Source organism: Lytechinus pictus, chromosome 3, assembly GCF_037042905.1.
Source record: "Lytechinus pictus isolate F3 Inbred chromosome 3, Lp3.0, whole genome shotgun sequence".
Classification (NCBI taxonomy): domain Eukaryota; kingdom Metazoa; phylum Echinodermata; class Echinoidea; order Temnopleuroida; family Toxopneustidae; genus Lytechinus; species Lytechinus pictus.
Window position 1 is genome coordinate 21,644,989 of NC_087247.1, and position 21,270 is coordinate 21,666,258.

The 21,270-nt window shown below is 36.5% G+C and overlaps 1 protein-coding gene across 1 annotated transcript; it reads right to left on the bottom strand.

Annotated features, from left to right (window-relative positions):
- Window positions 1-397: 397 nt before the first annotated feature.
- On the bottom strand, window positions 398-20,420 carry LOC129257621 (isocitrate dehydrogenase [NADP], mitochondrial-like). The gene is made up of 10 exons (XM_054895996.2): window positions 19,810-20,420; window positions 11,192-11,286; window positions 6,419-6,584; window positions 5,882-6,042; window positions 5,130-5,273; window positions 4,560-4,696; window positions 3,769-3,920; window positions 3,104-3,216; window positions 2,293-2,483; window positions 398-1,951 (listed from the first exon to the last, which is right to left on the bottom strand). Exons 1-10 carry the CDS (start codon window positions 19,922-19,924, stop codon window positions 1,873-1,875), a joined length of 1,353 nt encoding a protein of 450 aa, XP_054751971.1. The 5' UTR covers window positions 19,925-20,420; the 3' UTR covers window positions 398-1,872.
- Window positions 20,421-21,270: the final 850 nt, after the last annotated feature.

Here is a 21,270-nt window from a genome sequence, read left to right on the forward strand (position 1 = left end):
AGAAAATGATAAATTCCAAGGATTTATTGTGGTCATAATCATTAACTCTTTCTTGTAAAATCACAAAATACATCCATTAAAACAAGTTTTTGACCTACCTTAACACACATTCGTATTATGTGGTAAATTGTGGGGGGGGGGGGGGTAGAGAGGCTTTCAAACAGATGATTTCTAAAATCTAATATACTTTCAATATCAACAAACCTTGTATAAAATTGATAAGACCATAACCTTACAGATTTATTAATAATCTATAAAGAGAAGGACCATTGATTTGTTGATGCAAATCAAAATTTGTCACCTCCCATCCATTGACTGATACAATATGAACTTATTATATCTGCACAATAATGACAAAACAAACATTCCTGAAAAAAAAGAGAGAATGAGACAAATGTGGATAGAGACAGGTGGTTTATTTATTTTAATGTGCTACACTCCAGGCATAGGACATACATCTCTAAGATCATGCCCCTTCAATCAAGGGATGCTGAAACACTTGAATCTTGTGACTTTCTCTTCAATGTGACCCATCTAACACAGTGGCGATCAAGGTGGTTAAACTAACACAAAACAAAACACAAATTCATTTTGGTTTATAACATTGGAATATTGCTGTATTTCACGAGCCCATGGAGGGAATCAGAAATGGGGAGGGAGAAAAAAATAACACAAAACTGATGCCACACAAGATCCAAAAGCATTATTTCTTATAAAGGGGTAAGCTCACATCTGATGTCTAATATTCATTCAATTTCATTACATGATCCTGCAATTATACTTTATACAGCGTAGCTGTTTATCTTGATTCATTATGCAGATGCATTGAGCACACAAAACAAATTTTTGCTGGTAATTGTATGCAAAATTTTAAAAACTGACCTAATCACACATAAAATATATGAAAAACAGTCAGTGCATTTTAAAGCAGTTTGACATATTTCATCTCAAAACACACACTGAAACAGCTTGACATAGAAACATTGTATCTGACAAAAATATGACCATCTATATTGTAAGCCTTGAATCCCTGAATACGTATTTGATGTATTGCTACTTATTGTGACCTTTTGTATTTATCTGGGACAAAATTTCTGATATATAAGTAACACCATATATTTAATAAATAATTTACACAAACAAAAAAGAAACATCTCTCATACCTGTCATTAATTTGGCATCATTAATTCCACTATAAACAGATAGCACTGCAAGTACAAAAAACAAATCACTTCAAAAAAAAAAAGGGGGGGGACGATCAAATAAATATTTCACATTCTTTTAAATATAGAATGGATATGTTCATATTTCTTCCAGGGCATTCAAAGTTGTAAAGTTCAAAGAGTATTATGCAATGTGTTACGCAGTTGGGTTACTGTTAACATGATTCAAATATCACTGTTTTTTCTAAATGTTTTATTGAAGCTGAAAATAAATTTTCATTATTTATAATTGCAACTGATAGGTCCTTGGAAAATAAAAACACAAATTTAACTGGAAAATCTTGAACTAAAATTTGAATGATTTCAGTATAGTAAAAAGGGGAATACAAATTCTAGATGTCCTTGGCCCTCCCTTACCACAAGTTCATCCCTTACACTAGGAATGATTAATATCTATGTCCAAACCTCCCACTCCAGCATACATCAAACATCCTTGCAAATGTATTCCAAGCACAACAAATACATCTCGTCCTTGACAATCAGACTTTCATTTCAGTTGACTGTCAAGTAAAATTCAAGAGGGTGTGAGAGTTTGTGAGGTGATATCTGTGTAGTATTCAATATTTAATCCAAGGCAACGAAGACACATGCTGCCTTCGTCTAGGGACGGGTTGATGAATGTATCTTTGGTTTGGGTTAGATTACATCTTTACTTCAGAGCTTTGTCCAGGTTCTCAGAGATGGCATTGAGGAAATCCATGGTGTTTAGGTAATGCTCTGGTTTTACGCTGCAAAAACAATGAAAAAAAAAAGATGACAGAACACAAGTTGAAATCGAGAGAGACTTTGTAATAAAAGCATTCTACTTGGAGAACAGTATACCATTTTTTTTAATTGACAGGTCTTAATGATTGCATTAACTATCCTGATATCAAGACTGGTTTCACTGAAAATTTTGTTTCTTCTAATTTTTACTCAAATCATTGTGATTTATAATATTCAATTATAAGTCAGAATGTGTTAATGTGCATCATAACAATAACCACTTTCTTTCCTACACTAAAAATGGCAACAAAACATTGATAATCCAATTTAAAGGCATGTCATGTAGGTGAATAAGACAACTTACTTCTTCAGCCCATAGATACAACCAGCCAAGTCCTTGGTCATCTTGCCAGAGTCTACAGTGTCCACGCAGACCTTCTCCAGGGTGGTACAGAAGCGCCTCAGGTCATCGTTGCCGTCAAGCTTGGCCCTGTGCTCCAGACCACGGGTCCATGCAAATATACTGGCAATGGGGTTGGTGCTGGTTGGGTTGCCCTGAAACAGGAAAGACGACGGAAGATGTTAAAAGCTCTTTTATAGATTACGTCCTCAGGAATGGGTGTTAAAAGACAATATCACAATATATCACAAGTTAAGGTATATGTATTTGCTTCCAAGAGTTTTCTGGGGGTCAATTTTTATCACTCTCTGAAAGTCTGAAGTAGGATGTCCTACTTTTGAAAAAAAAAAGACTTCTTGCAAAAAAACATTTAATAATGTGCTTTGGTCAACTTTTTGCTTGAAGTATGACAGGGCTGACCTATACAAAATAAAACACAACACAAAGTACATCACTGGACAATTGAACTATGCTGTACTTGGTTTCAATGTAGATAACTTTTATAGAAGTTAATTACCATAAAACAAACATTTAATAAATATTTAGCAAGTAATCAATTTCTCTCATGGACAGTAATTATATATTCACCAAACTCAACCGCAAAGTAGATCAAGCGATACTTCTTGAATGGAAATGTCTTTTATAAAGGTTTTGCAAGGTCTGGGAAAAGGTTAAGAACTGGAAAGTCTGAAATAATGTTATTTCAAAGTTTTAATGTTCCATCATTTGTCCATAATTTATGAAATCATGATCCCATGTGTTACTTCAAGATTACCTTTTGATGTTCTCTGAAGTGCCGCGTGACTGTTCCATGGGCTGCTTCTGCTTCAATGGTCTTACCATCTGGACATACAAGCACACTGGTCATCAATCCAAGAGATCCATAACCTGAGATGATAGACAGAATAGAACTTTTGTGATATAGAAACAATTGGTATGGTAATGTCTTTAGTTCACTAAACAGTTTTATTCCTAACAAGAATCTGGTTACAGTGGGTCACAGAATTACATGTGGAGAGCTGGGATGCAGATTACACATCATTTTTAATGAATTAATTAAAAATTAATCGAAACGATTGAGAAAATTGAGTGATCTTTTTCGTATTTCTCAAAAGCTGCACTTGAAAGTAGATAATTGCATTCAAAATGAGAAATACAGGTAACTCTGCCCAAGTCGACCTTCCATAAGTTGAATAATTGCCTCAGTCGAAGCAATTTTTAGACCAGATTAGTGAAAACATGTTATTTATATATACCTCTTCTAAGTCAAATTTTGCCCAAAACAAACAGATTTTGACTGTATTTCCCTTCTTTCTCTTAACCTAGATCTCCTCCTTTATTATATTTTAATAATCTATAGCAGAACACTGTTAACAGGCTTGCATACAAATTTCTTTCTACATTTTAATATTTCATGAGAGGATTTGACTCTATCCATACCTTGAGCTACAACATCTGATTGGACGTCACCATCATAGTTCTTGCAAGCCCATACAAACTCTCCGCTTGACTTGAGAGCTTGAGCTACCATGTCATCAATGAGACGATGTTCATACCAGATACCTGCTGCATCGTAGTCCTTCTTGTAGTTCCTACAGAAAACAGTACACCAGAAAATATATCATTGTTCTGCACTCAACCCAGGTGAGGTGGATGGGTACCTGGTAGGAAATAATTACTTGAAACGCAGCATGTGCAACAGCGTCTCTGCTAAAGGCAGGGTATTTACGCTGCATTACTGTATAGCGCTTACAAGCTTCTGATATAGTAAGTGTTAAGCACTATACAAGCAAGCATAATTATTCTAAAATTGTGACAAAACCACAAAATGGTCAAAGCTCATTGACCCTAAATGAGCTTTGACCTAGATCATGTGTTCTGAAATCCATGCCCAATGATCAGTGATTCTTGATGACTCTTATGTCACGTTTCATGAAAAAAGTCCCTATATTTTTTAACTAATGACATTCAAAAATCTTAACCTTGTTTAAGATTTAAATGTTTGTTTGTTGTAAGCTAATGATATCCTTGTATCTGATTGGAACAGAGTAAAACTGTCAGTGAACATCACCATTTTGTTTTATGAAATGCTCCATGGTAAAATTGAAAATTGACAATTATCAAGCTGCCTGTCCATCAAAGTAATAAAGCCACCAAACTGGGATGCATTGAAAATAAAACTAAAAAATGTCCACAGAAATTGATTTGAGAGAGAGAGAAGAAATACTTACGCTTGATAGATCTCTTCAAAGATATCTTTGAATCTTCCATCATATTTCTTGAGGATGGTATTCTTTGTGCTCATGTAAAGAGGCCACTTCTTGGCAAGAGCATACTGGAAACAACTGTGTGCAAACCCTGTGATGGACTGGGGAACACAAAACAAATGAAATTTTAATATTCCACATCTACATAATTTGATACACATAATACTGAGTAGTTAATTATGAATATATGGCATAAAAGGCTATAAATCACAAAAACTGAATTGTCACTACAGGGAGAGAGACAAGGGAATCAAGTTAAATAAGTTTGAACCAAATCACTAATTCACTATTAGTCACCGAATATAAATTTTTTAAAATCATATTTTAGATAATTCCATTTGCAGCTCTAAATGCAAAACTGGAATTACCATTTTGTAAAGAGATCTTGTTTTGAAAATCTATATTGTACGCCCAAAAAAGGAGAGTGCACTCTGCAAGTAAATAAATATTCACATTGTAGGCCTATATCGTGTATACTAGTAACAAGGGGGATAATGACAAAAACCTAACGATGAGTGATGGCGATGTCTTTACCTCATCTGTGTTGTACATGGCCATACCACATCCACCTCCTGGGAAGTTGAAGACCTCTGTCCTTGTGGGCTCTCCTCCACTGGCTGGGGTGAAGACAAGCTCAAATTTACCAGGTTCCTTGATCACCATGTCCGTTGCACGGTACTGAGACAAATAAAAAAGGATATATCATCAAACATTTATTTGTGGATATTCATCTCACATATTAGAAGTGGGCTACATAAATATAATTACCATGCTAGAATCAGTTTGGCCGGGGTATATTTTGGTTTAAAAAATCTATCTAAGGACACCTATTTAGTTACCTACTGTGCATACAAGGATTTTCTGCATTGGGGTATATTTTCCCCTCGAAATCTATCCACTTTACAATTCCTTCTGTATTGAACTCAAAAGTAATAAATATACAAGGGCTATTTTGAAATAAATCAGGTCTGCTTTGACATTTTGAGGGTATATCATTCCATGCTCCCAGGCATTTAAACTGCTAAATACATGGGATGCAATATGCAGAGTCAGTTGAACATCTTTGCAGTATTGTTCAGCAGAAAAAGTAGTAAATTATGTACTATTCATCTTCTTGTCATCTTGAGTTGCTCCAAATGAATACGTTATACTACAGTCACACGGATGCTAACAACTCCAAACCAACCTATGGTATGTAATAGGAAGTAGCATATCTGATATGGTCGATCTGGAGTTGGTTTTGCCAGTGTGACGGTGGCATTACACGAGAGGTTTCATGGTCTTACCTGGTCGCCAAAAGCATGACGGCCGATGGTGATGGCCTTGGTCCAACCAGGAACCAGACGGGGGATGGTATCACAGAGGATGGGCTCACGGAATACTGTTCCTCCAAGGATGTTCCTCAACGTTCCATTAGGAGACCTCCACATCTCCTTCAGGTTGAATTCTGTCATGAGAATAAATGGATTAGCAACCACATATCACTAGTTTTCCACTTTGGAGCACATCTTCTAATGATGTTCATTACATTGAGCTACTATTAAGTTCTTCTCTACTATTACAAATAGTATTAGTAATGAAATTTCCAGTATCCGCTTGAAAGAATAGTTAATTCTCTGAATTCAGATATAAAACTATCATCTCATATGGAAAGAATTATATTTGAACATGCCAGTGCTATTGATATTGTTCTCCATTTCCAGAACATGAAGTTCAGCATAAAATGTAACTTACGAATGAATTATCTTACAACTCACATCTAACTGCAACTATCAAGTAGTGATCTTGGTGCAACTTTGACTGAAATCCATGAGAAAACTTACCCACTACACGTTCTTCATCTGGAGTGATGGTAGCACACTTTATTCCGACATTGTGTTCCTTGATGGCCATAGCAGCATCGACGGTGACTTGGTCATTGGTTTGGTCACGGTAAGGAAGACCCAAGTCATAGTATAAGCATTCAACATTCAGGTAGGGAAAGATCAACTATGAAGAAAAAAAAATATAACTACCTGAAATAAAGTAATCTGATAATAAACCTGAAAGTTTAATGTAAATGTGCAAATTATAGAATTGTACCTCCTGTATGACACCAAGCATAAAAATCCAAATAATCCTTCTGAATGTTATGGGTGGTGGGTGGAAGACTAACACTTGGCACTTCAGTTGGCGGGCTATTTCAGAAACTTTCATTCCTTACTCTCTACAAACTTGACATGATGTTCATATACTGTACATGTAGAGTACACTAGGGATTGACCAAGCCAGGCTACATGTATGTCTTTGTTGTATTTACACAGAGTCTGCGATGGCAGCTTTTGGACAATAATCAAATCATGAAGGTCAGGCAGACATCATGATTAATTATTTTACAAAGCAATTGGCAGGTCATCAAAAAAGGGATTCCCTTTGGCAATAAGCCCACACAAGTCATACAAGAGGAAGCTCTCAAGGTAAGCATGCTATTAACAAGTTTCTTACAATACATGTACATGTAATGAGGCAAAAAACAACAAACAAAAGAGAAAATTTAGCATCAGACAGGTTACCAATATTTATGTCATTTTTTTAAATCAAATAGAACTCCATGTCAAGATCTACCCCCCTCCCAATTTCATTCACAATATTTGTTTTTTAATGAAATAATGAAATAATAAAGCTGTACACCACTACACCTGCATACCCGTTCCTAAATTACATGTACATAATATTTCAACTATAATGCCTCCATTGTAAAGAGGAAGAATACCTGTATATGTATTTGAAAAAAAAAGATAAAATCATAACTGAAGAATGAATATCTTAAACATTAAGCATATCATTTTAATACATATTGGGAAAGAAAAATGAGTTTCTCTCCATTCGTATAGAAATTGAGCAATCAAACAGAGCAAATTAAAATGAAAGAAATTAACCTCCCAAAACTTTCAATCAAATATTGCTATTTATCTACAAAATCTGCAGTGCACAAAAGTAGTTAAACTACACGTCATGTCTCTTGACTTTAATCAAGCCATGCTCTATTGAGCTGAGCGCCATGCATATGTTTGCTGATACTCTGAATAGAAGGAGATATATTTATCCAGTCTAGTCATTCTGGAAGGGGCAAATTCCTGCGTGTGACGTACTTTAACCTTTCCCTCTGCCTTGCCACTACAATGTTCAGTCCATTGAGCTGTTATTTGGTTCATGTTCAAAAGGGAATAGCAGGAGAGGAAATGGGTTTGCAACTTTGCATGGGACTATCAGTACTTACTACATGTAGATGTAGGTCAAATCAATAAGAAAAGACCTGAAACTTGTTTGTTCAATAAGTTCATTGTGGGAGCTAAATTACATGTACAGGTACATGCAATTAGGAATAGGCCTATATCTGTATGGTACATCAAATTTAAGAACTGCACATCTTAGACTATATCTATATGCCCTGATATAATGTTGAAAGTTAAACTATAGAGGTGGTTTTTGGTTGCATCTTGAAATCCCTTCTTCAAGGGTTACTCCGGGCTGAAAATATCTATATCTAAATAAATGACGTAAAATTCACAAAGCAAAATGCTGAAAATTTCAACAAATAATAACAACAAGTTTTCTTATGTTATTACATGTACATGAAATCATATTTGTTTCATTTTTTCATTCATGTGTAAAATGATGTGTCTCCATTATGATGAAATACATGCAAGTTGCAGCAAATGCACTTACATACATGTAATCAGTTGTCAATCCAATTGTTTTAGTTCTTGGTAGAAAATTTTCAAATAAACCTAATTTCATATAATGAAATACAAAAGAACAAGTGGGGATATGACATCATCAGCCCACCTAATGAATATTGAATTTCAAACTCCAAATATTTTAATTCACTCAATTATTTTCATTTTATTATGAATTGTACTGTTTTTTTCCTCCAGTACTTTATATCAATCAAGGACAATTATACTACTCTACAGAATTTGCTTTACTTGGCCAAAGGCACACTTGTCATACATATATGTAGCCAGTTATAATTAAGGTTCTTTCAACTCTAAATGCACCCAACTTTGTCCCTGAAGTTTGCAAGATCCATAGTTCACTCTGCCTCAGTTTCATTGATTACCTCTTAACTTCTTTATCAGTATTTATTGTAGATAATAAGACCATTTCTATATAGTGACAACAAGACCAAAGGGTATTCCTTTCAATATTGTATAGTAATTAGTATTCACCAATCACCATACACTGTATACACATGAAACAGTGAAAAAGGAGAAAATTAATGTTAAGTTTTTTTTAAAGACATTACACTTCAGTTCCTCTATCATTATTCAAAGCATACATTATTACATTTCAAACACCTTCATCAGATGAAATTGTACAGTATGTTTCAATTCAATCCTGCCTTTATTTGTTTTGCTCTGTACTGCATTGATAAATTACTGTATTTTTCCACCAAGCATTCAAAGGTGGCATCAATTAAAGTTCAATAGGTAAATGGGAGGAACCGCATGCATTTTGATAGCTCCTGTCTGAATAAGATTGCTGACGTTTTCATTCTATTATTTCTTTTCTGTTTGAAAAGGGCGATTGTTGAAACTTTTTGAACTTTTTAAGAATACCTACATGTAGTGAATGAATAAATCTGATTCAGGATCATTTCTATAGCTTAAATTACTGCTGAAGCTGTCAATTTGTATCTTTTATCCAACTTGGATTAGCAGGAAGGAGAACGATACCCATTTTTAATAATTTACTGGTTTTTGCCAAGTCTGCGCTAATATTTTTAAAATACTACACTGCACCACTACACAAAACAATAGAGGAATTATTATTCATAACCGACACATTTTAGGATGTGAATGATTAATTTGTAAAAGCACGAAACCGACTCAAACAACAAGTAATTTACAACAAAACCTCGATTTACAGATCATATTGTAAACATCATTAATACTAGTGAAGGTACATGTACATGTAATGGAACAAAATTGTTTACCAGGTCTTCAAATTGTAAATATAGGCCATCTTCCAAAGGTCAAGCCAGCATGATACAGCCACTATTGTCCAATATTATCTATCATTCAAAAAGTATCAATCAATTGATTATATGTGGGGTTTTTTCTTATAAATGGAAACATGATGATAGATTTTTATCATGAGCAAACATCCATTCACCTTTCATAATAAATAAAATATGAAAATGTGAAGAAAAAAAAAACATTTCAGGCCCACTAAAGCTGTATCAAAGATACACAAACCTGTTAATTCAATAGCATACTCTTGCCTGATTGAATTTTCCCATAAGTAAATTTTCAGGGGGTATGCCTATGCCTGCCAATACAACGTGTACATCAATTACACTCACGTACACTGTAATTACAAGTACATGTAGGCAATTCATCAAGCTGACATGTACCCGCTATCCCCACCTATTCTCTGCCCATGTGTAGCTTTGATAACCCTGATCATGACCTCAATATGATAGCATTATGCTATCTCCATCCATGGGTTTTGTAATCTCAGGCATGTGAATATACACAGATGTCTGATATGAGATAGTTCCTTTAGCGCCACTGAAGGGCAGCATGGGATAAAGTATAGAGGGTAATAGTGTGTTATCTCCTGCTAGCTGTGGTAGCAAATGATCAGCCATACCATAAAGCATTACACATGCACAAGGTACCCTTTGGGGTAGTTTTATTATTAAAAAGGCAATGAAGAGTGATCATGATGCCTGTGAAAAAAAAAATTAGGTATACTGATTGTGCTCTAAGATGGTGTTGTGGATTCTTGATATCTGACACCATCATTAAACGATTCTATGTGAAAATATAAATAGTGATTTTTTTTCCCCCTTAATATCAAGCACCCTATTTCAGTTTCTATTTTCCTTTATTAGGGCAATTTGTAATATCATACAAATGATTTGACATTAGAAAGCTACAGACAGAGAATGGTCCATATAATTTTCCACAGGTAATTAAATTCCTGCGAGATCAAGGCAATATCCCTTTTTTCACCCCACCCCCTCCTTTCCCTCTCCTTTTCCAAAACCACTATATCACAGCAGCGACAAAGAAGTCACCAGCAAGGTAAATATGTGGTTTACATTTTGGAGTAATGGCCATTTCATCTTTCTTCATTTAAATTATGGTTATGACAAATGGTTTGTCACATATCGAACTGAGTTGCAAAAAAAGCAATGTCAATTCATGTAAACCGCTCAGTAACCTGGGGGCCATTTCATAAAGCTCCCCGAAAGTTAAGAGAGACTTTAAGAACGACTGGTGATCCTTTCTTGTGGTAAATGATGTTCACCATTAAATGTTAATTGTTGATTATTTAGCGCGTAAGAAAGGTTCACCAGTCGTTCTTAAAGTCACTCTTAACTTACAAACAGCTTTATGAAACACCCACCAGGGGGCCAGAAAGACAGGTTCGTGCAACTGATTTCAGTTTCATAATCTGACACAGACTTACATGCTTTAGTGTATACTTGATTGTATCTTTTATATTACAGGAACCAGATCATATGATCATACAAAACCTCATTTGATCTGTCCTTGACTTATTATACATCATCATTTCTACGATCTTCATTCTATTGCTCTTACCGTTTCCTTGATCTTATCCCAGATAACTCTTGTCATCTCATCGCCATCGAGCTCGACCACAGGCTTGGCTACCTCAATCCGCTTCCTATCAGAATCTGTTTGATGAATTCATGAAAGAAAAGAAATAAAAGGTTACTTTAAGTCAGTGAATTTACCGGTGCATACAGTATAAAAACTTAAAAGATTTTAATAATATGGAGGGCTCAAACCTGATCTAGCAGTGGCATAGTGCCCGGGAAACTCAGAAAACCTTGTCTGGACGGGCGTGGGGTAAAGGTCATGCCCATGTTACATATGATTTCAAGAAACATTCCAGTGAATATCAAACGAGACAACATATATGTACCCTATGACAGAAAATGAAAATGAAATTCATCAACATTTGGGTGTTACTTATGTATTAATCAATCGCCATTTTAACATCATTATTCAATTATTATACTAAATACCATTGAATCCAAATTGAATCTTACAATAGAAATCAGAGTGCAATTCTCTTTCCCATATTGAGATGATGGTTTGAATGTTACAAGGGTTAGTGCAAGGTCATGTACCACAAGAAGGAAGTGGTCATTACCATACTGGGAGACAAGTGGTGAACTTGGAATAACCTGATGATGTCATCAGAAGTCTGCCATAGAGGTATTGAGGGATAAGACCAGACTGCTTGAAGAGTAAATTGAAAGTAATGCTAATACATGTACAGTACACTTCAGCCATGACAAGGGTTTCAAGATTGTGACATCAACAAAAAGTAGTGTATACAAACTCTCTGCCTGATGGACTTTCAGTCCATTGCAAATATTAGCAGATTCAGCATCTTGATACTGGTCACAAAACTTTATTGAACTCGTACATGTAGACCTACTAACTGTACATCAACATTTTTATCATTTTTTTTTTCTTTACTCATGGTTCCAAGCCCAAACAATTTTTTACTGAAGATACCGGTACCATAAAGATGTTAATATCTCCATTTGGTTCTGAACATATGTAACTGAACATCTTTTCTTTCTTTTTCTATCTATACTTGAAGGATGTACATGTTAAACTTTATAATAAAATTAATACCTGTTATTGTTGTCTCTTTTTCCTTGTTAGTACATGTACATGTTTAATTTTGTTGTTTTATTACAGTTTGAAATCCTATCATTGAATTTCATGATATCAAGTGATTGATCAGTTCTACCATCAAATTTCTTTTTAAATACCGTAATCAAATATTGTTTATTAAAAAGAATAAAATTTGTAGTGCCTTTGCAATTAACCTTCCAAGGCCAGATACATGTACCTGATACGGCAATAATCAACCACAAAGAAATTATGCAGGTACACGTATCACTGGTTTTAAGGAGGAGGTTTAGTAGAGATAGCAATGTTGGCATGAGTGAAACTGATTTGGATAATCTCACATTTCCCTGACTTGCAACTGGAATGTCCCAACAAAAGATAATCTGGTATTTTACCATTTTAAAATGATGGCATAACTCTTGTTTCCTATCTGATGCCATAGTCTTTGATTCATACTAGGCCGTCCTTGGTTGAATAAATGGATACATGCTTCATATGCTTTGTCACAACACATATTTCTTTGGTCTTAAAACATGAGCAACTATTCAAATGCTAACCAGACATGAACTTCAATATTTATCTAAACCAGCACTTCTCAAACGGTGGGCCGCGAAGCTCTCTCAGGTGGGCCTCGAGAAGCTCCAGGGGGAGAAAAACCATAGTATATATTTCACAGACCTGTCCAAACATGGTATGTCCGATCAGTCTATGCGGGTCAAACAAAACTAAAGCACGTTTAGGTATCATGCATGTTGCAAAGCATGCACATGCACACTATGATGGTTCTAATGCACTTGTTGCCCATTTACCGGACATTTGCGAATGAAGATTAGTTATCAAAATTTTTGTTTCAAGTGTGATTCAGAGCTTTGTGTTCAAATTTCACGAAACATTTTTCATCTAAATGGACGTTTTCTTAAAATTTTGGTAGGTGGGCCTCAAAAGAAATCTGAGAGTCAAAGTGGTCCTCGAGTAAAAAAAGGTTGAGAAGCGCCGATCTAAACTATACATTTTCTAGCCGTTCATGACCAATTTTTTTTCAAGTACTACATCACCTGAGTTTGAACTTTTTAATCAATGCCCCTTTAAAAGCCATTTTCATTAATTCCAACAACTATTAGAAGTTTATCCAATGCGTCAACTCTCCAATGACTACTAACTTGCATTTGCACTCTAATATTTTGTATTTCACCTTTAATTGCAGTACATGTACTGCATGTTGGCAGGTTCAATAAAACACTAAATATCAAGGTGTAATCAACCAGCTGATAACTGTACATTGATGAACCTTGATAATGATAAGCTTTTATTCACAATGCTCAATTGTTTACGCAGTGACAATGCAAAGGAACTGCTTATAATCTAATGGGATTAATTAGGCTTAGGATTAAATAGGTTAATTCAGTCTAGTACAGTCAGGTAACTACTATACAATAGGGCCGTCTGCACCATCAAAGTTTCAAATTAGCGCGCTATTTCTGATCCGACAAATTATCCCGAGATTATTTGCAATGGAGACGCAATTATCGCGCTAGTTCGTAGGATTAATCTCGAGATTGCAATCCCAAGTCAACTTGGGATTATTTGCAAAATAGCACGCTATTTTACGAATTATTGCGCTAATTCGTAGGTGCAGACGCACTCGGGATTATTTATTCACGGCGTCAGACCATAATGCATCGATGCTTCGCTCGAGCAGGAATCGCTCTTCTTGCGATGGTGGAGACAGGGTTTCTTGAATCTCGAGATTAATCACGAAGAGGGCCGATCGGGCTAAAATCTTAAAGGAGAATGAAACTCTTGGAGCAAGTTAGCTTTTGTGAAAGCAGAAAAATCAAAGAATCAGATCAACAAAACTTTGAGTAAAATAGGACTAGCAATAAAAGAGTTATGAGCATTTGAATGTCGAGATCACTAATGCTATGGAGATCCTCCCATTGGCAATGCGACCAAGATCTGTGATGTCACACACGTACAACTCTCCCATTTGGACACTGAAAATATACCCCAAAACATCTCTTTTTGCTCATTCTAATCATATGACAAACGATTCATCAATGATATAATGTTGTGAAACCTCTGTACTTGTCATCTCATAAAGAGAACACCTCACCTTGTGATAGACTCTATAAAAGTGAGAATATAAGTGAAATAAGTACTAAAGTAATGAGGGAGTTGTACGTGTGTGATATCACAGATCTTGGTCGCATTGCCGTTGGGAGGATCTACATGGCACTAGTGATCTCAATATTCGAATGCTCATAACTTTCTTATTATTCATTCAATCTTCCTCAAACTTTCAACAATATGTTTCTTTGATTTTTCTCTTTGATATGGATTCAGCTGGTTTCAAGGGTTTCATTCTCCTTTAAGATTGAGCAAACTCGGGATGGTGCAGCACCGCCTACTGTATGCCTTCATGTACATGTATTACCATCATGTGCTTGATCCTACTTGGATTTAATAGGTAATTCAATAGTAAAAAATTGGACTCTGGAATCTTAAGTTGGACTCTGTTGTAGAAGACATTCATGTGTGCACAAACCTGAACACTGAACCTGTGAATGTTCTTAAAGGAGAATGAAACCCTTGAAACCAGCTGAATCCATATCAAAGAGAAAAATCAAAGAAACATATTGTTGAAAGTTTGAGGAAGATTGAATGAATAATAAGAAAGTAATGAGCATTTGAATGTGGAGATCACTAATGCCATGTAGATTCTCCCATTGGCAATGCGACCAAGATCTGTGATGTCACACACGTACAACTCCCTCATTACTTTAGTACTTATTTCACTTATATTCTCACTTTTATAGAGTCTATCACAAGGTGAGGTGTTCTCTTTATGAGAGGACAAGTACAGAGGTTTCACAACACTATATCATTGATGAATCGTTTGTCATGTGATTAGAATGAGCAAAAAGAGATATTTTGGGGTATATTTTCAGTGTCCAAAAGGGGAGAGTTGTTCATCTGTGACATCATAGATCTTGGTCGCATTGCCAATGGGAGGATCTCCATAGCATTAGTGATCTCGACATTCAAATGCTCATAACTCTTCTATTGCTAGTCCTATTTTACTCAAACTTTTGTTGATCTTATTCTTTGATTTTTCTGCTTTCACAAAAGCTAACTTGCTCCAAGAGTTTCATTCTCCTTTAAAATCAACCTACTTGTAATAGAGAATTTGACAAATACTACTTCTTACCATTGTACTCATGATTTAGATGTATTTTGATAATCTTATTCCTGATTGTCATACATTTATGTCACCAAGAATGATTGAGTGGAGGAGGGAAGTGGGGGTGGGGGGGGGGGGGGGGTCACACCTAAATGTCCAATTAACAATGTAATTACATATTTTGTGTTAAGGCCTGGCCTACACATTTGCATAGTAACCTGGCATTTTGAAGTTCCTGGTAATGAGAAGGTGCAAACCTACTAGCATCCTGTGATCAATGTGTAAAACCCTGTATGAATCATTCTTCCTGAGAGCTCAGCTCTGCTTTGTTAGACTTTACTGATTTCACATTCCATGGCACTCTGTCTTTACATGTATGTGCTTCATGTGTATTGTACGGCCCATAGCATGCTACATGTGTCTGTAAAAACTAAATGTTTTTGAGGATATAAAATACTTACCTCAATTTTCACCTCATTTTCATGATGAAAGTCTTATTAGCCTAAATAATCATGCTGCACCCTTGAGCATGTACATGTAGGCATGATGTGCTGGGTTTATTTCCAATTTGTCTAATGCCAATTCGTCCAATTACCAACTCGTCTACTATCATTTGGTCTATCATCAATTCGTCCACTCACCAATTCCTCTAATAACCATTTGGTCCAATAGCCATCTATTTCGTCCATATACCATTTGGTCTAATTGGACTACGTGTTAATTGGGCGAAATGAAAATAAAATAAAATAGATATTAGACCAACTGCAGCTGCTTATGAGATGAAATGGTCATCTAGACGAACTGGTGATTAGACGAAGTGATGATTGGACCAAATGGTTATTGGACCAAATGGTTGTTAGACAAAAATGTTGATGGATGGAATGGCATTAGACGAAGTGAAGGTACACCATGTGGTGAGTTGGCAGTAGACGAATTGGCAATTTACTGTGTGCTGAAACATGAATCATGTATACAAATAATCATTCATTAAATTTAAAACCCCATACATGTAGGGCCTATATTATTTATTTACAAGGATCAGAGTTGTCTTTAATTCATATCTTTTTAATAGTCGTTACTCATTTTCTTGCTCTTGGAATCCATGGAAACCTCAATTAGAGAGCATGCCCAGAATCACAAGACAGGAAGTGATCTGTATCCTTTGTTGACCCCATGGTTTGAACACGAGCAAACTCTGATATGAAGTTCAAACTTCAATTCAGATTTAGCATTCTACACAGAGACCAAGAAAAGGGGTAGGAGTGATTCCCTATAGCGTTTCGAAGTGTGACGTCATCAATTTTCGCTTTTTGCATATCAGCGTTCTTGATTGATACCATATTTGAAAACGTGTCATTGTGACCTTGACCTTTGACCTTTTGACCTCAAAATCAATATGCTTCCTAGGATTCATGCTAGTATTATACACAACAGATTATATGAGCCTAATTATCGCGTTTACAAGAACTGCAGAAGCGTAAGATGAAAACATGTCACTGTGACCATGACCTCTGACCTTTTGACCTCAAAATCAGTACGCTTCCTGGGATCCATGCTAGTATCATACACACCAAATTATATGAGCCTAGGTTAAGTTAAACTGAAGTTATCGCGTTTACAAGGAAAAATTAATGGACGGATGGACGGACGGACACTGAGCGTGATGCCATAATACGTCCGGTCGAGACGGGCGTATAAAAAAGCTGAAATGCTAGAAAAAAGTTTTTTGTGAGGTCACCACTTTCGGTACTCTATATTGGAAAAGAGCTGCATACCTACCAAATTTTATGCAACTGAATTTCAGTTGGTAGGTCAAAGTCCACCCCAAATATTTTATTTGAATGAATATAATTTTTATAAGAGAAAAATCTATGAGCAGACCACTGAAAAATTCATAAAAATCAAATGAAAAATAAAGCTATAATTTGCTTATTTTCACAAACAGTTAAAAAATATCCCACAAAATATTTTTATTTTTTGCAGATAAAACAGTAAGGAAGCTCTTAATCGAGTCATAATATGTAAATGTTGCAATGATGACAATCACTCATGTTAAGGCAGGATTCAAAACTTTCATATCAAAACAAATGAAACAATACGATACATAATTTATATTTTATACAAGCTCTAGACCCTACATAAACTTTTTTTGGAGGTGGCCCGAATGGGCCACCAAAGCCTTCATATACTTTTTTGGTGGCCCGATATAAAAGTAACGGAAGCACGCGTCCATAACTTTGGGGAAGAACAATACATGTAGGAAACAAGAAGGAGGCGTAAACATCGGGCAAGTCTCCTCCGTCTTTTCATATTTTTCTCATTTTTTAAAATGAATTCTTGTTTAAAAATGAAATCGATGGCGTAGAAATGTCGGAAATAAAGTTGTATCCCATTGATATGCTTTTCATACTGCATTTCATTAACCCCGGACTATCCTTAACCCCATACTATCTTTCTTTCGATTCACACCGTCTTTCTTAACCCCGTACCATTTGCTTAGCCGGGGTTAACGCCTTAACCCCGGGCAATCACACAGCTCATAAATATTGATGATTTTACCATACAGAGCGCGATTAACGTGCAATTTCAACTTCTGTGATTGGCTAATGCTTAGCCCCACTTTTGCTTAGCCCTGTTTCGTTTCACACTGCATCTCTTAGCACCAATAAGCCAGCTAACCCTGCTTTTTTGCAGGGCCAGATAGTACCGTACTATTTACCGTGCTAGCCCACATTGCTAAAACAGTGTGAAAACAAAGTGGGCTAAGCTTAACCCCGGGAAATTGGTGGGGCTTAGACCCCCCCCCCCCCTTAGCCCCACCAATTTCATGGGGTTTAGGGAAAAAAGTGCAGTGTGAAAAGCATATTACATGATTTAAGGCTAGATATTTTACAGAAGTAGAAATCTCTGGGGCGAAAAGTTCAGGTTTTTTTGGCGGTACATGCAGAATGGGAAGGAATTCCTGGCTCCGTGGAGAGTAAGCAGTAAATGATTTTTACTCTCTATGAGCCTCCTGGCTAGGCATGATGACTCTGTGATATTTTCATACAAATTAACATGATTACAATAGTCAATATATTATTGTCATCAATACTAGTACTAGTGGAGCTGGGCCCGTTTCTCAACACCGTCATAAGTCTAACTTCTTGACTAAATCGGAGATAGTGAGCTACTTGTCCGCTAACCGTTTCACGAAGCCCTCTTTACCAAGATCGGGTACAACAACCTCACTAAATATTTATGACACCTCCGAACCTGTCATAACTTCTTTCTTAATGACGTAGTGGCATCACGTGGGTAGACTATGACATGCAAAAGTGCCTAGAAATTTTAAAATTATAATCTTACGTAATCATTCACAGAGGTTGAAATTACATCACAAAACAAGTTGGTTAATGCATTCAATGATAATTGTAATACAAAGAAACTATAAAAACTGTTGGTTAATCGCCAAAAAACCATTCATTTTGAAATAGTAAAATGATTTATTCGATAAAGATTCTACCACGTCAGGCCATCCATAACTGAACTCGTATTTGTTGTTTTCAGACCCCTATTAACAGTTGGATAAATTCTATTTCTAATTTATGTATGTAATATTGTATGTTTCGGTATCAATGATTAAAAATGTTTCGTTAAACCATATTTTGATGACGTTTGGAATCGTAAAAGACCGTATAATTATCATCATTTTACAAAGAAAACCATTATGGTTTACTTTCGTAAACTATTAAAATTGGATATCCCGGGGGTACCCATCTCAACGTCCACAAGTGATTTTTGAGTCATGAAATGAATTTATCATAATTTAATTAATTTTCTCTGTAATTGAATGCTCCAGTCTTTGCATAATTCACCTGTGCTATTATTTTCAAAAGATCTATTTCCCAATTCATCACAATATTTGCAATTTTGTCACAATTTTTCTTTTTGAAAATTATGCTATTTTGTGACTAAGGCTACGTCTCGTCTGCTCTTTTTACCGATAGTATCGAAATCAAGGTATGCTAGTTAGGAAGCCTTTCGAGAAACAGGTTTAGTAAGATCGGAACTAACTCCGTGGTTGGTGGATAAGATATATTATGACTAAGTAACTAGTCTGCTAGTCATGCTAGTAACTTGTCGATTGTCCATGTGTTGAGAAACAGGCCCCAGGATTCCTCTTTGCCTGGCTTGATCTACCGGTATGTTACGCTACATTGTAAACTAAACTGACGTCGTAAAACAAAAAGTGTAAGCAAGGCCCTTAAACTTTAAGGCTAAGAATCTAAGATAAGACGTTTTACTTTTAGGTTAAGCTAAGGCCGGTAAGGGGTATTGGCGTTTACTAGTTTTTTTATGACAATGTTGTCAAATGTCAACTTACAATTTCTTTGCTGAGTGGAACTTACTGCGACAGAAACAGGCTGGACACATCGAGGAGATTCAGTCCTGGCTGCTGCAACAAAAGCACGGCCTAATTTTGCAAGGGACCCGGCCATTTTTACGTTTTTCTGGAGGGGGCAGAAAAGGAGAACGTGCAGAGGAAGTACCAAGAAATGGATAACCTGGCGATGCGGTGTACGTACGGGTATAACGTATGCGGTGCGATTTCGCGGGTCACGTCAGCAGCGCAGTGAGTTGTCATGTCTTTGATCGATTTTCACGTGGTACCCACGCCGCTAGATTAGCTCGGGCAACGCTATAAACTCAATAGCTAGCTTGCCGGCGATACTATAGCGCAGTCAGCTGGTAACTCTGCGAGTGCTGCAAAACAAAGCGACAGCCACAGGAAATCATCATGGGGGAGGGAGGGAGCCCAGCCTCTAGCCCCGACCCCTGGCCTCAAACTTATATTTTTCACGAGAGTTACATGTATCCTCTTCGACGTGGGCTTTTTTTCGAAGCTCTAACTTTTACAAGAACAAGATAAACATTAGACAGGGACATTTGGACGGGGAGAAGGCTCAGTAGGCTATCCCTTGCATACGGACTATTAATTAGTCTACAAATGTATACCCACATCTGCGGTGTGTGTACCACAGCTGATTCAACGAGACTGCATAGCAGACTAGGTCTGAAATGGCTCGCTTCGCTCGCCCGTTCAGGCTGGTTTGCTTCGCAAACCAGATTCAGCGCGCTGCGCGCACTGAGATCCCACGTACCATACGAGCCATTCAGAGTCTGCATAGCAGACTAATGCGGACTCAAGTGTAAAAATCATTGCAGGGGATGATATAGCCACGATAGGATTTGAAAAGAATAAGAAAACGAGATTTAGATTGAAAAAAAAAGCATTAATTGATAGGCCAATATATGGGCCCGCAAGATAATCCACAGGCCTACTGGCATGCCGGCATGGCACCATCAGGCTTCATTTGTTTTGGATGCCCTCCGGGATGCCCTGCATGATTGACCTACATCTCCCCCGCCCCCTCCATTCACCTCTACAATGTGGTGTGCTTTTCAGTTTTCACATATACCTACTTTTCTCAGTTGTGCTTATTGGATCTACACTAAAAGTTGCCCTAAAAATTAACGATTCCTATTTTGTTCACATATTTATTAATCGCCTTCGCCAGAATCTACACTGGGCCCTGCCCTGCTTGTTTATATACTCTTCCACAGTCAATAGCCTATCTTCTCCTCGATATTCGCAATTCGCCCCCTTTCTTCTAACTATTTCTTTGAACTGTTCTGAACTTGTCCTATTCCTCCTTCCTCTTCTTTTCTTCTCGAGTCTTCTTATTTCTCATTTCATTGCTTCTTTCGATTGGCCGTTTTCTTAAAGATTTGGGGATTGGGAGGGAGGGGTAATAACCCCAACGAGGGTAATAGGCTAACTGGA

Coding starts and splice junctions, on each gene's coding strand:
- LOC129257621 (XM_054895996.2), bottom strand. CDS start 19,924: ATGGCCGGGTCCCTTGCAAAATTAGGCCGTGCTTTTGTTGCAGCAGCC. Junction 11,287..19,809: donor TTCCACTCAGCAAAGAAATT/GTAAGTTGACAT, acceptor TTCATCAAACAG/ATTCTGATAGGAAGCGGATT. Junction 2,484..3,103: donor ACTTCAGAGAACATCAAAAG/GTAATCTTGAAG, acceptor TTCCTGTTTCAG/GGCAACCCAACCAGCACCAA.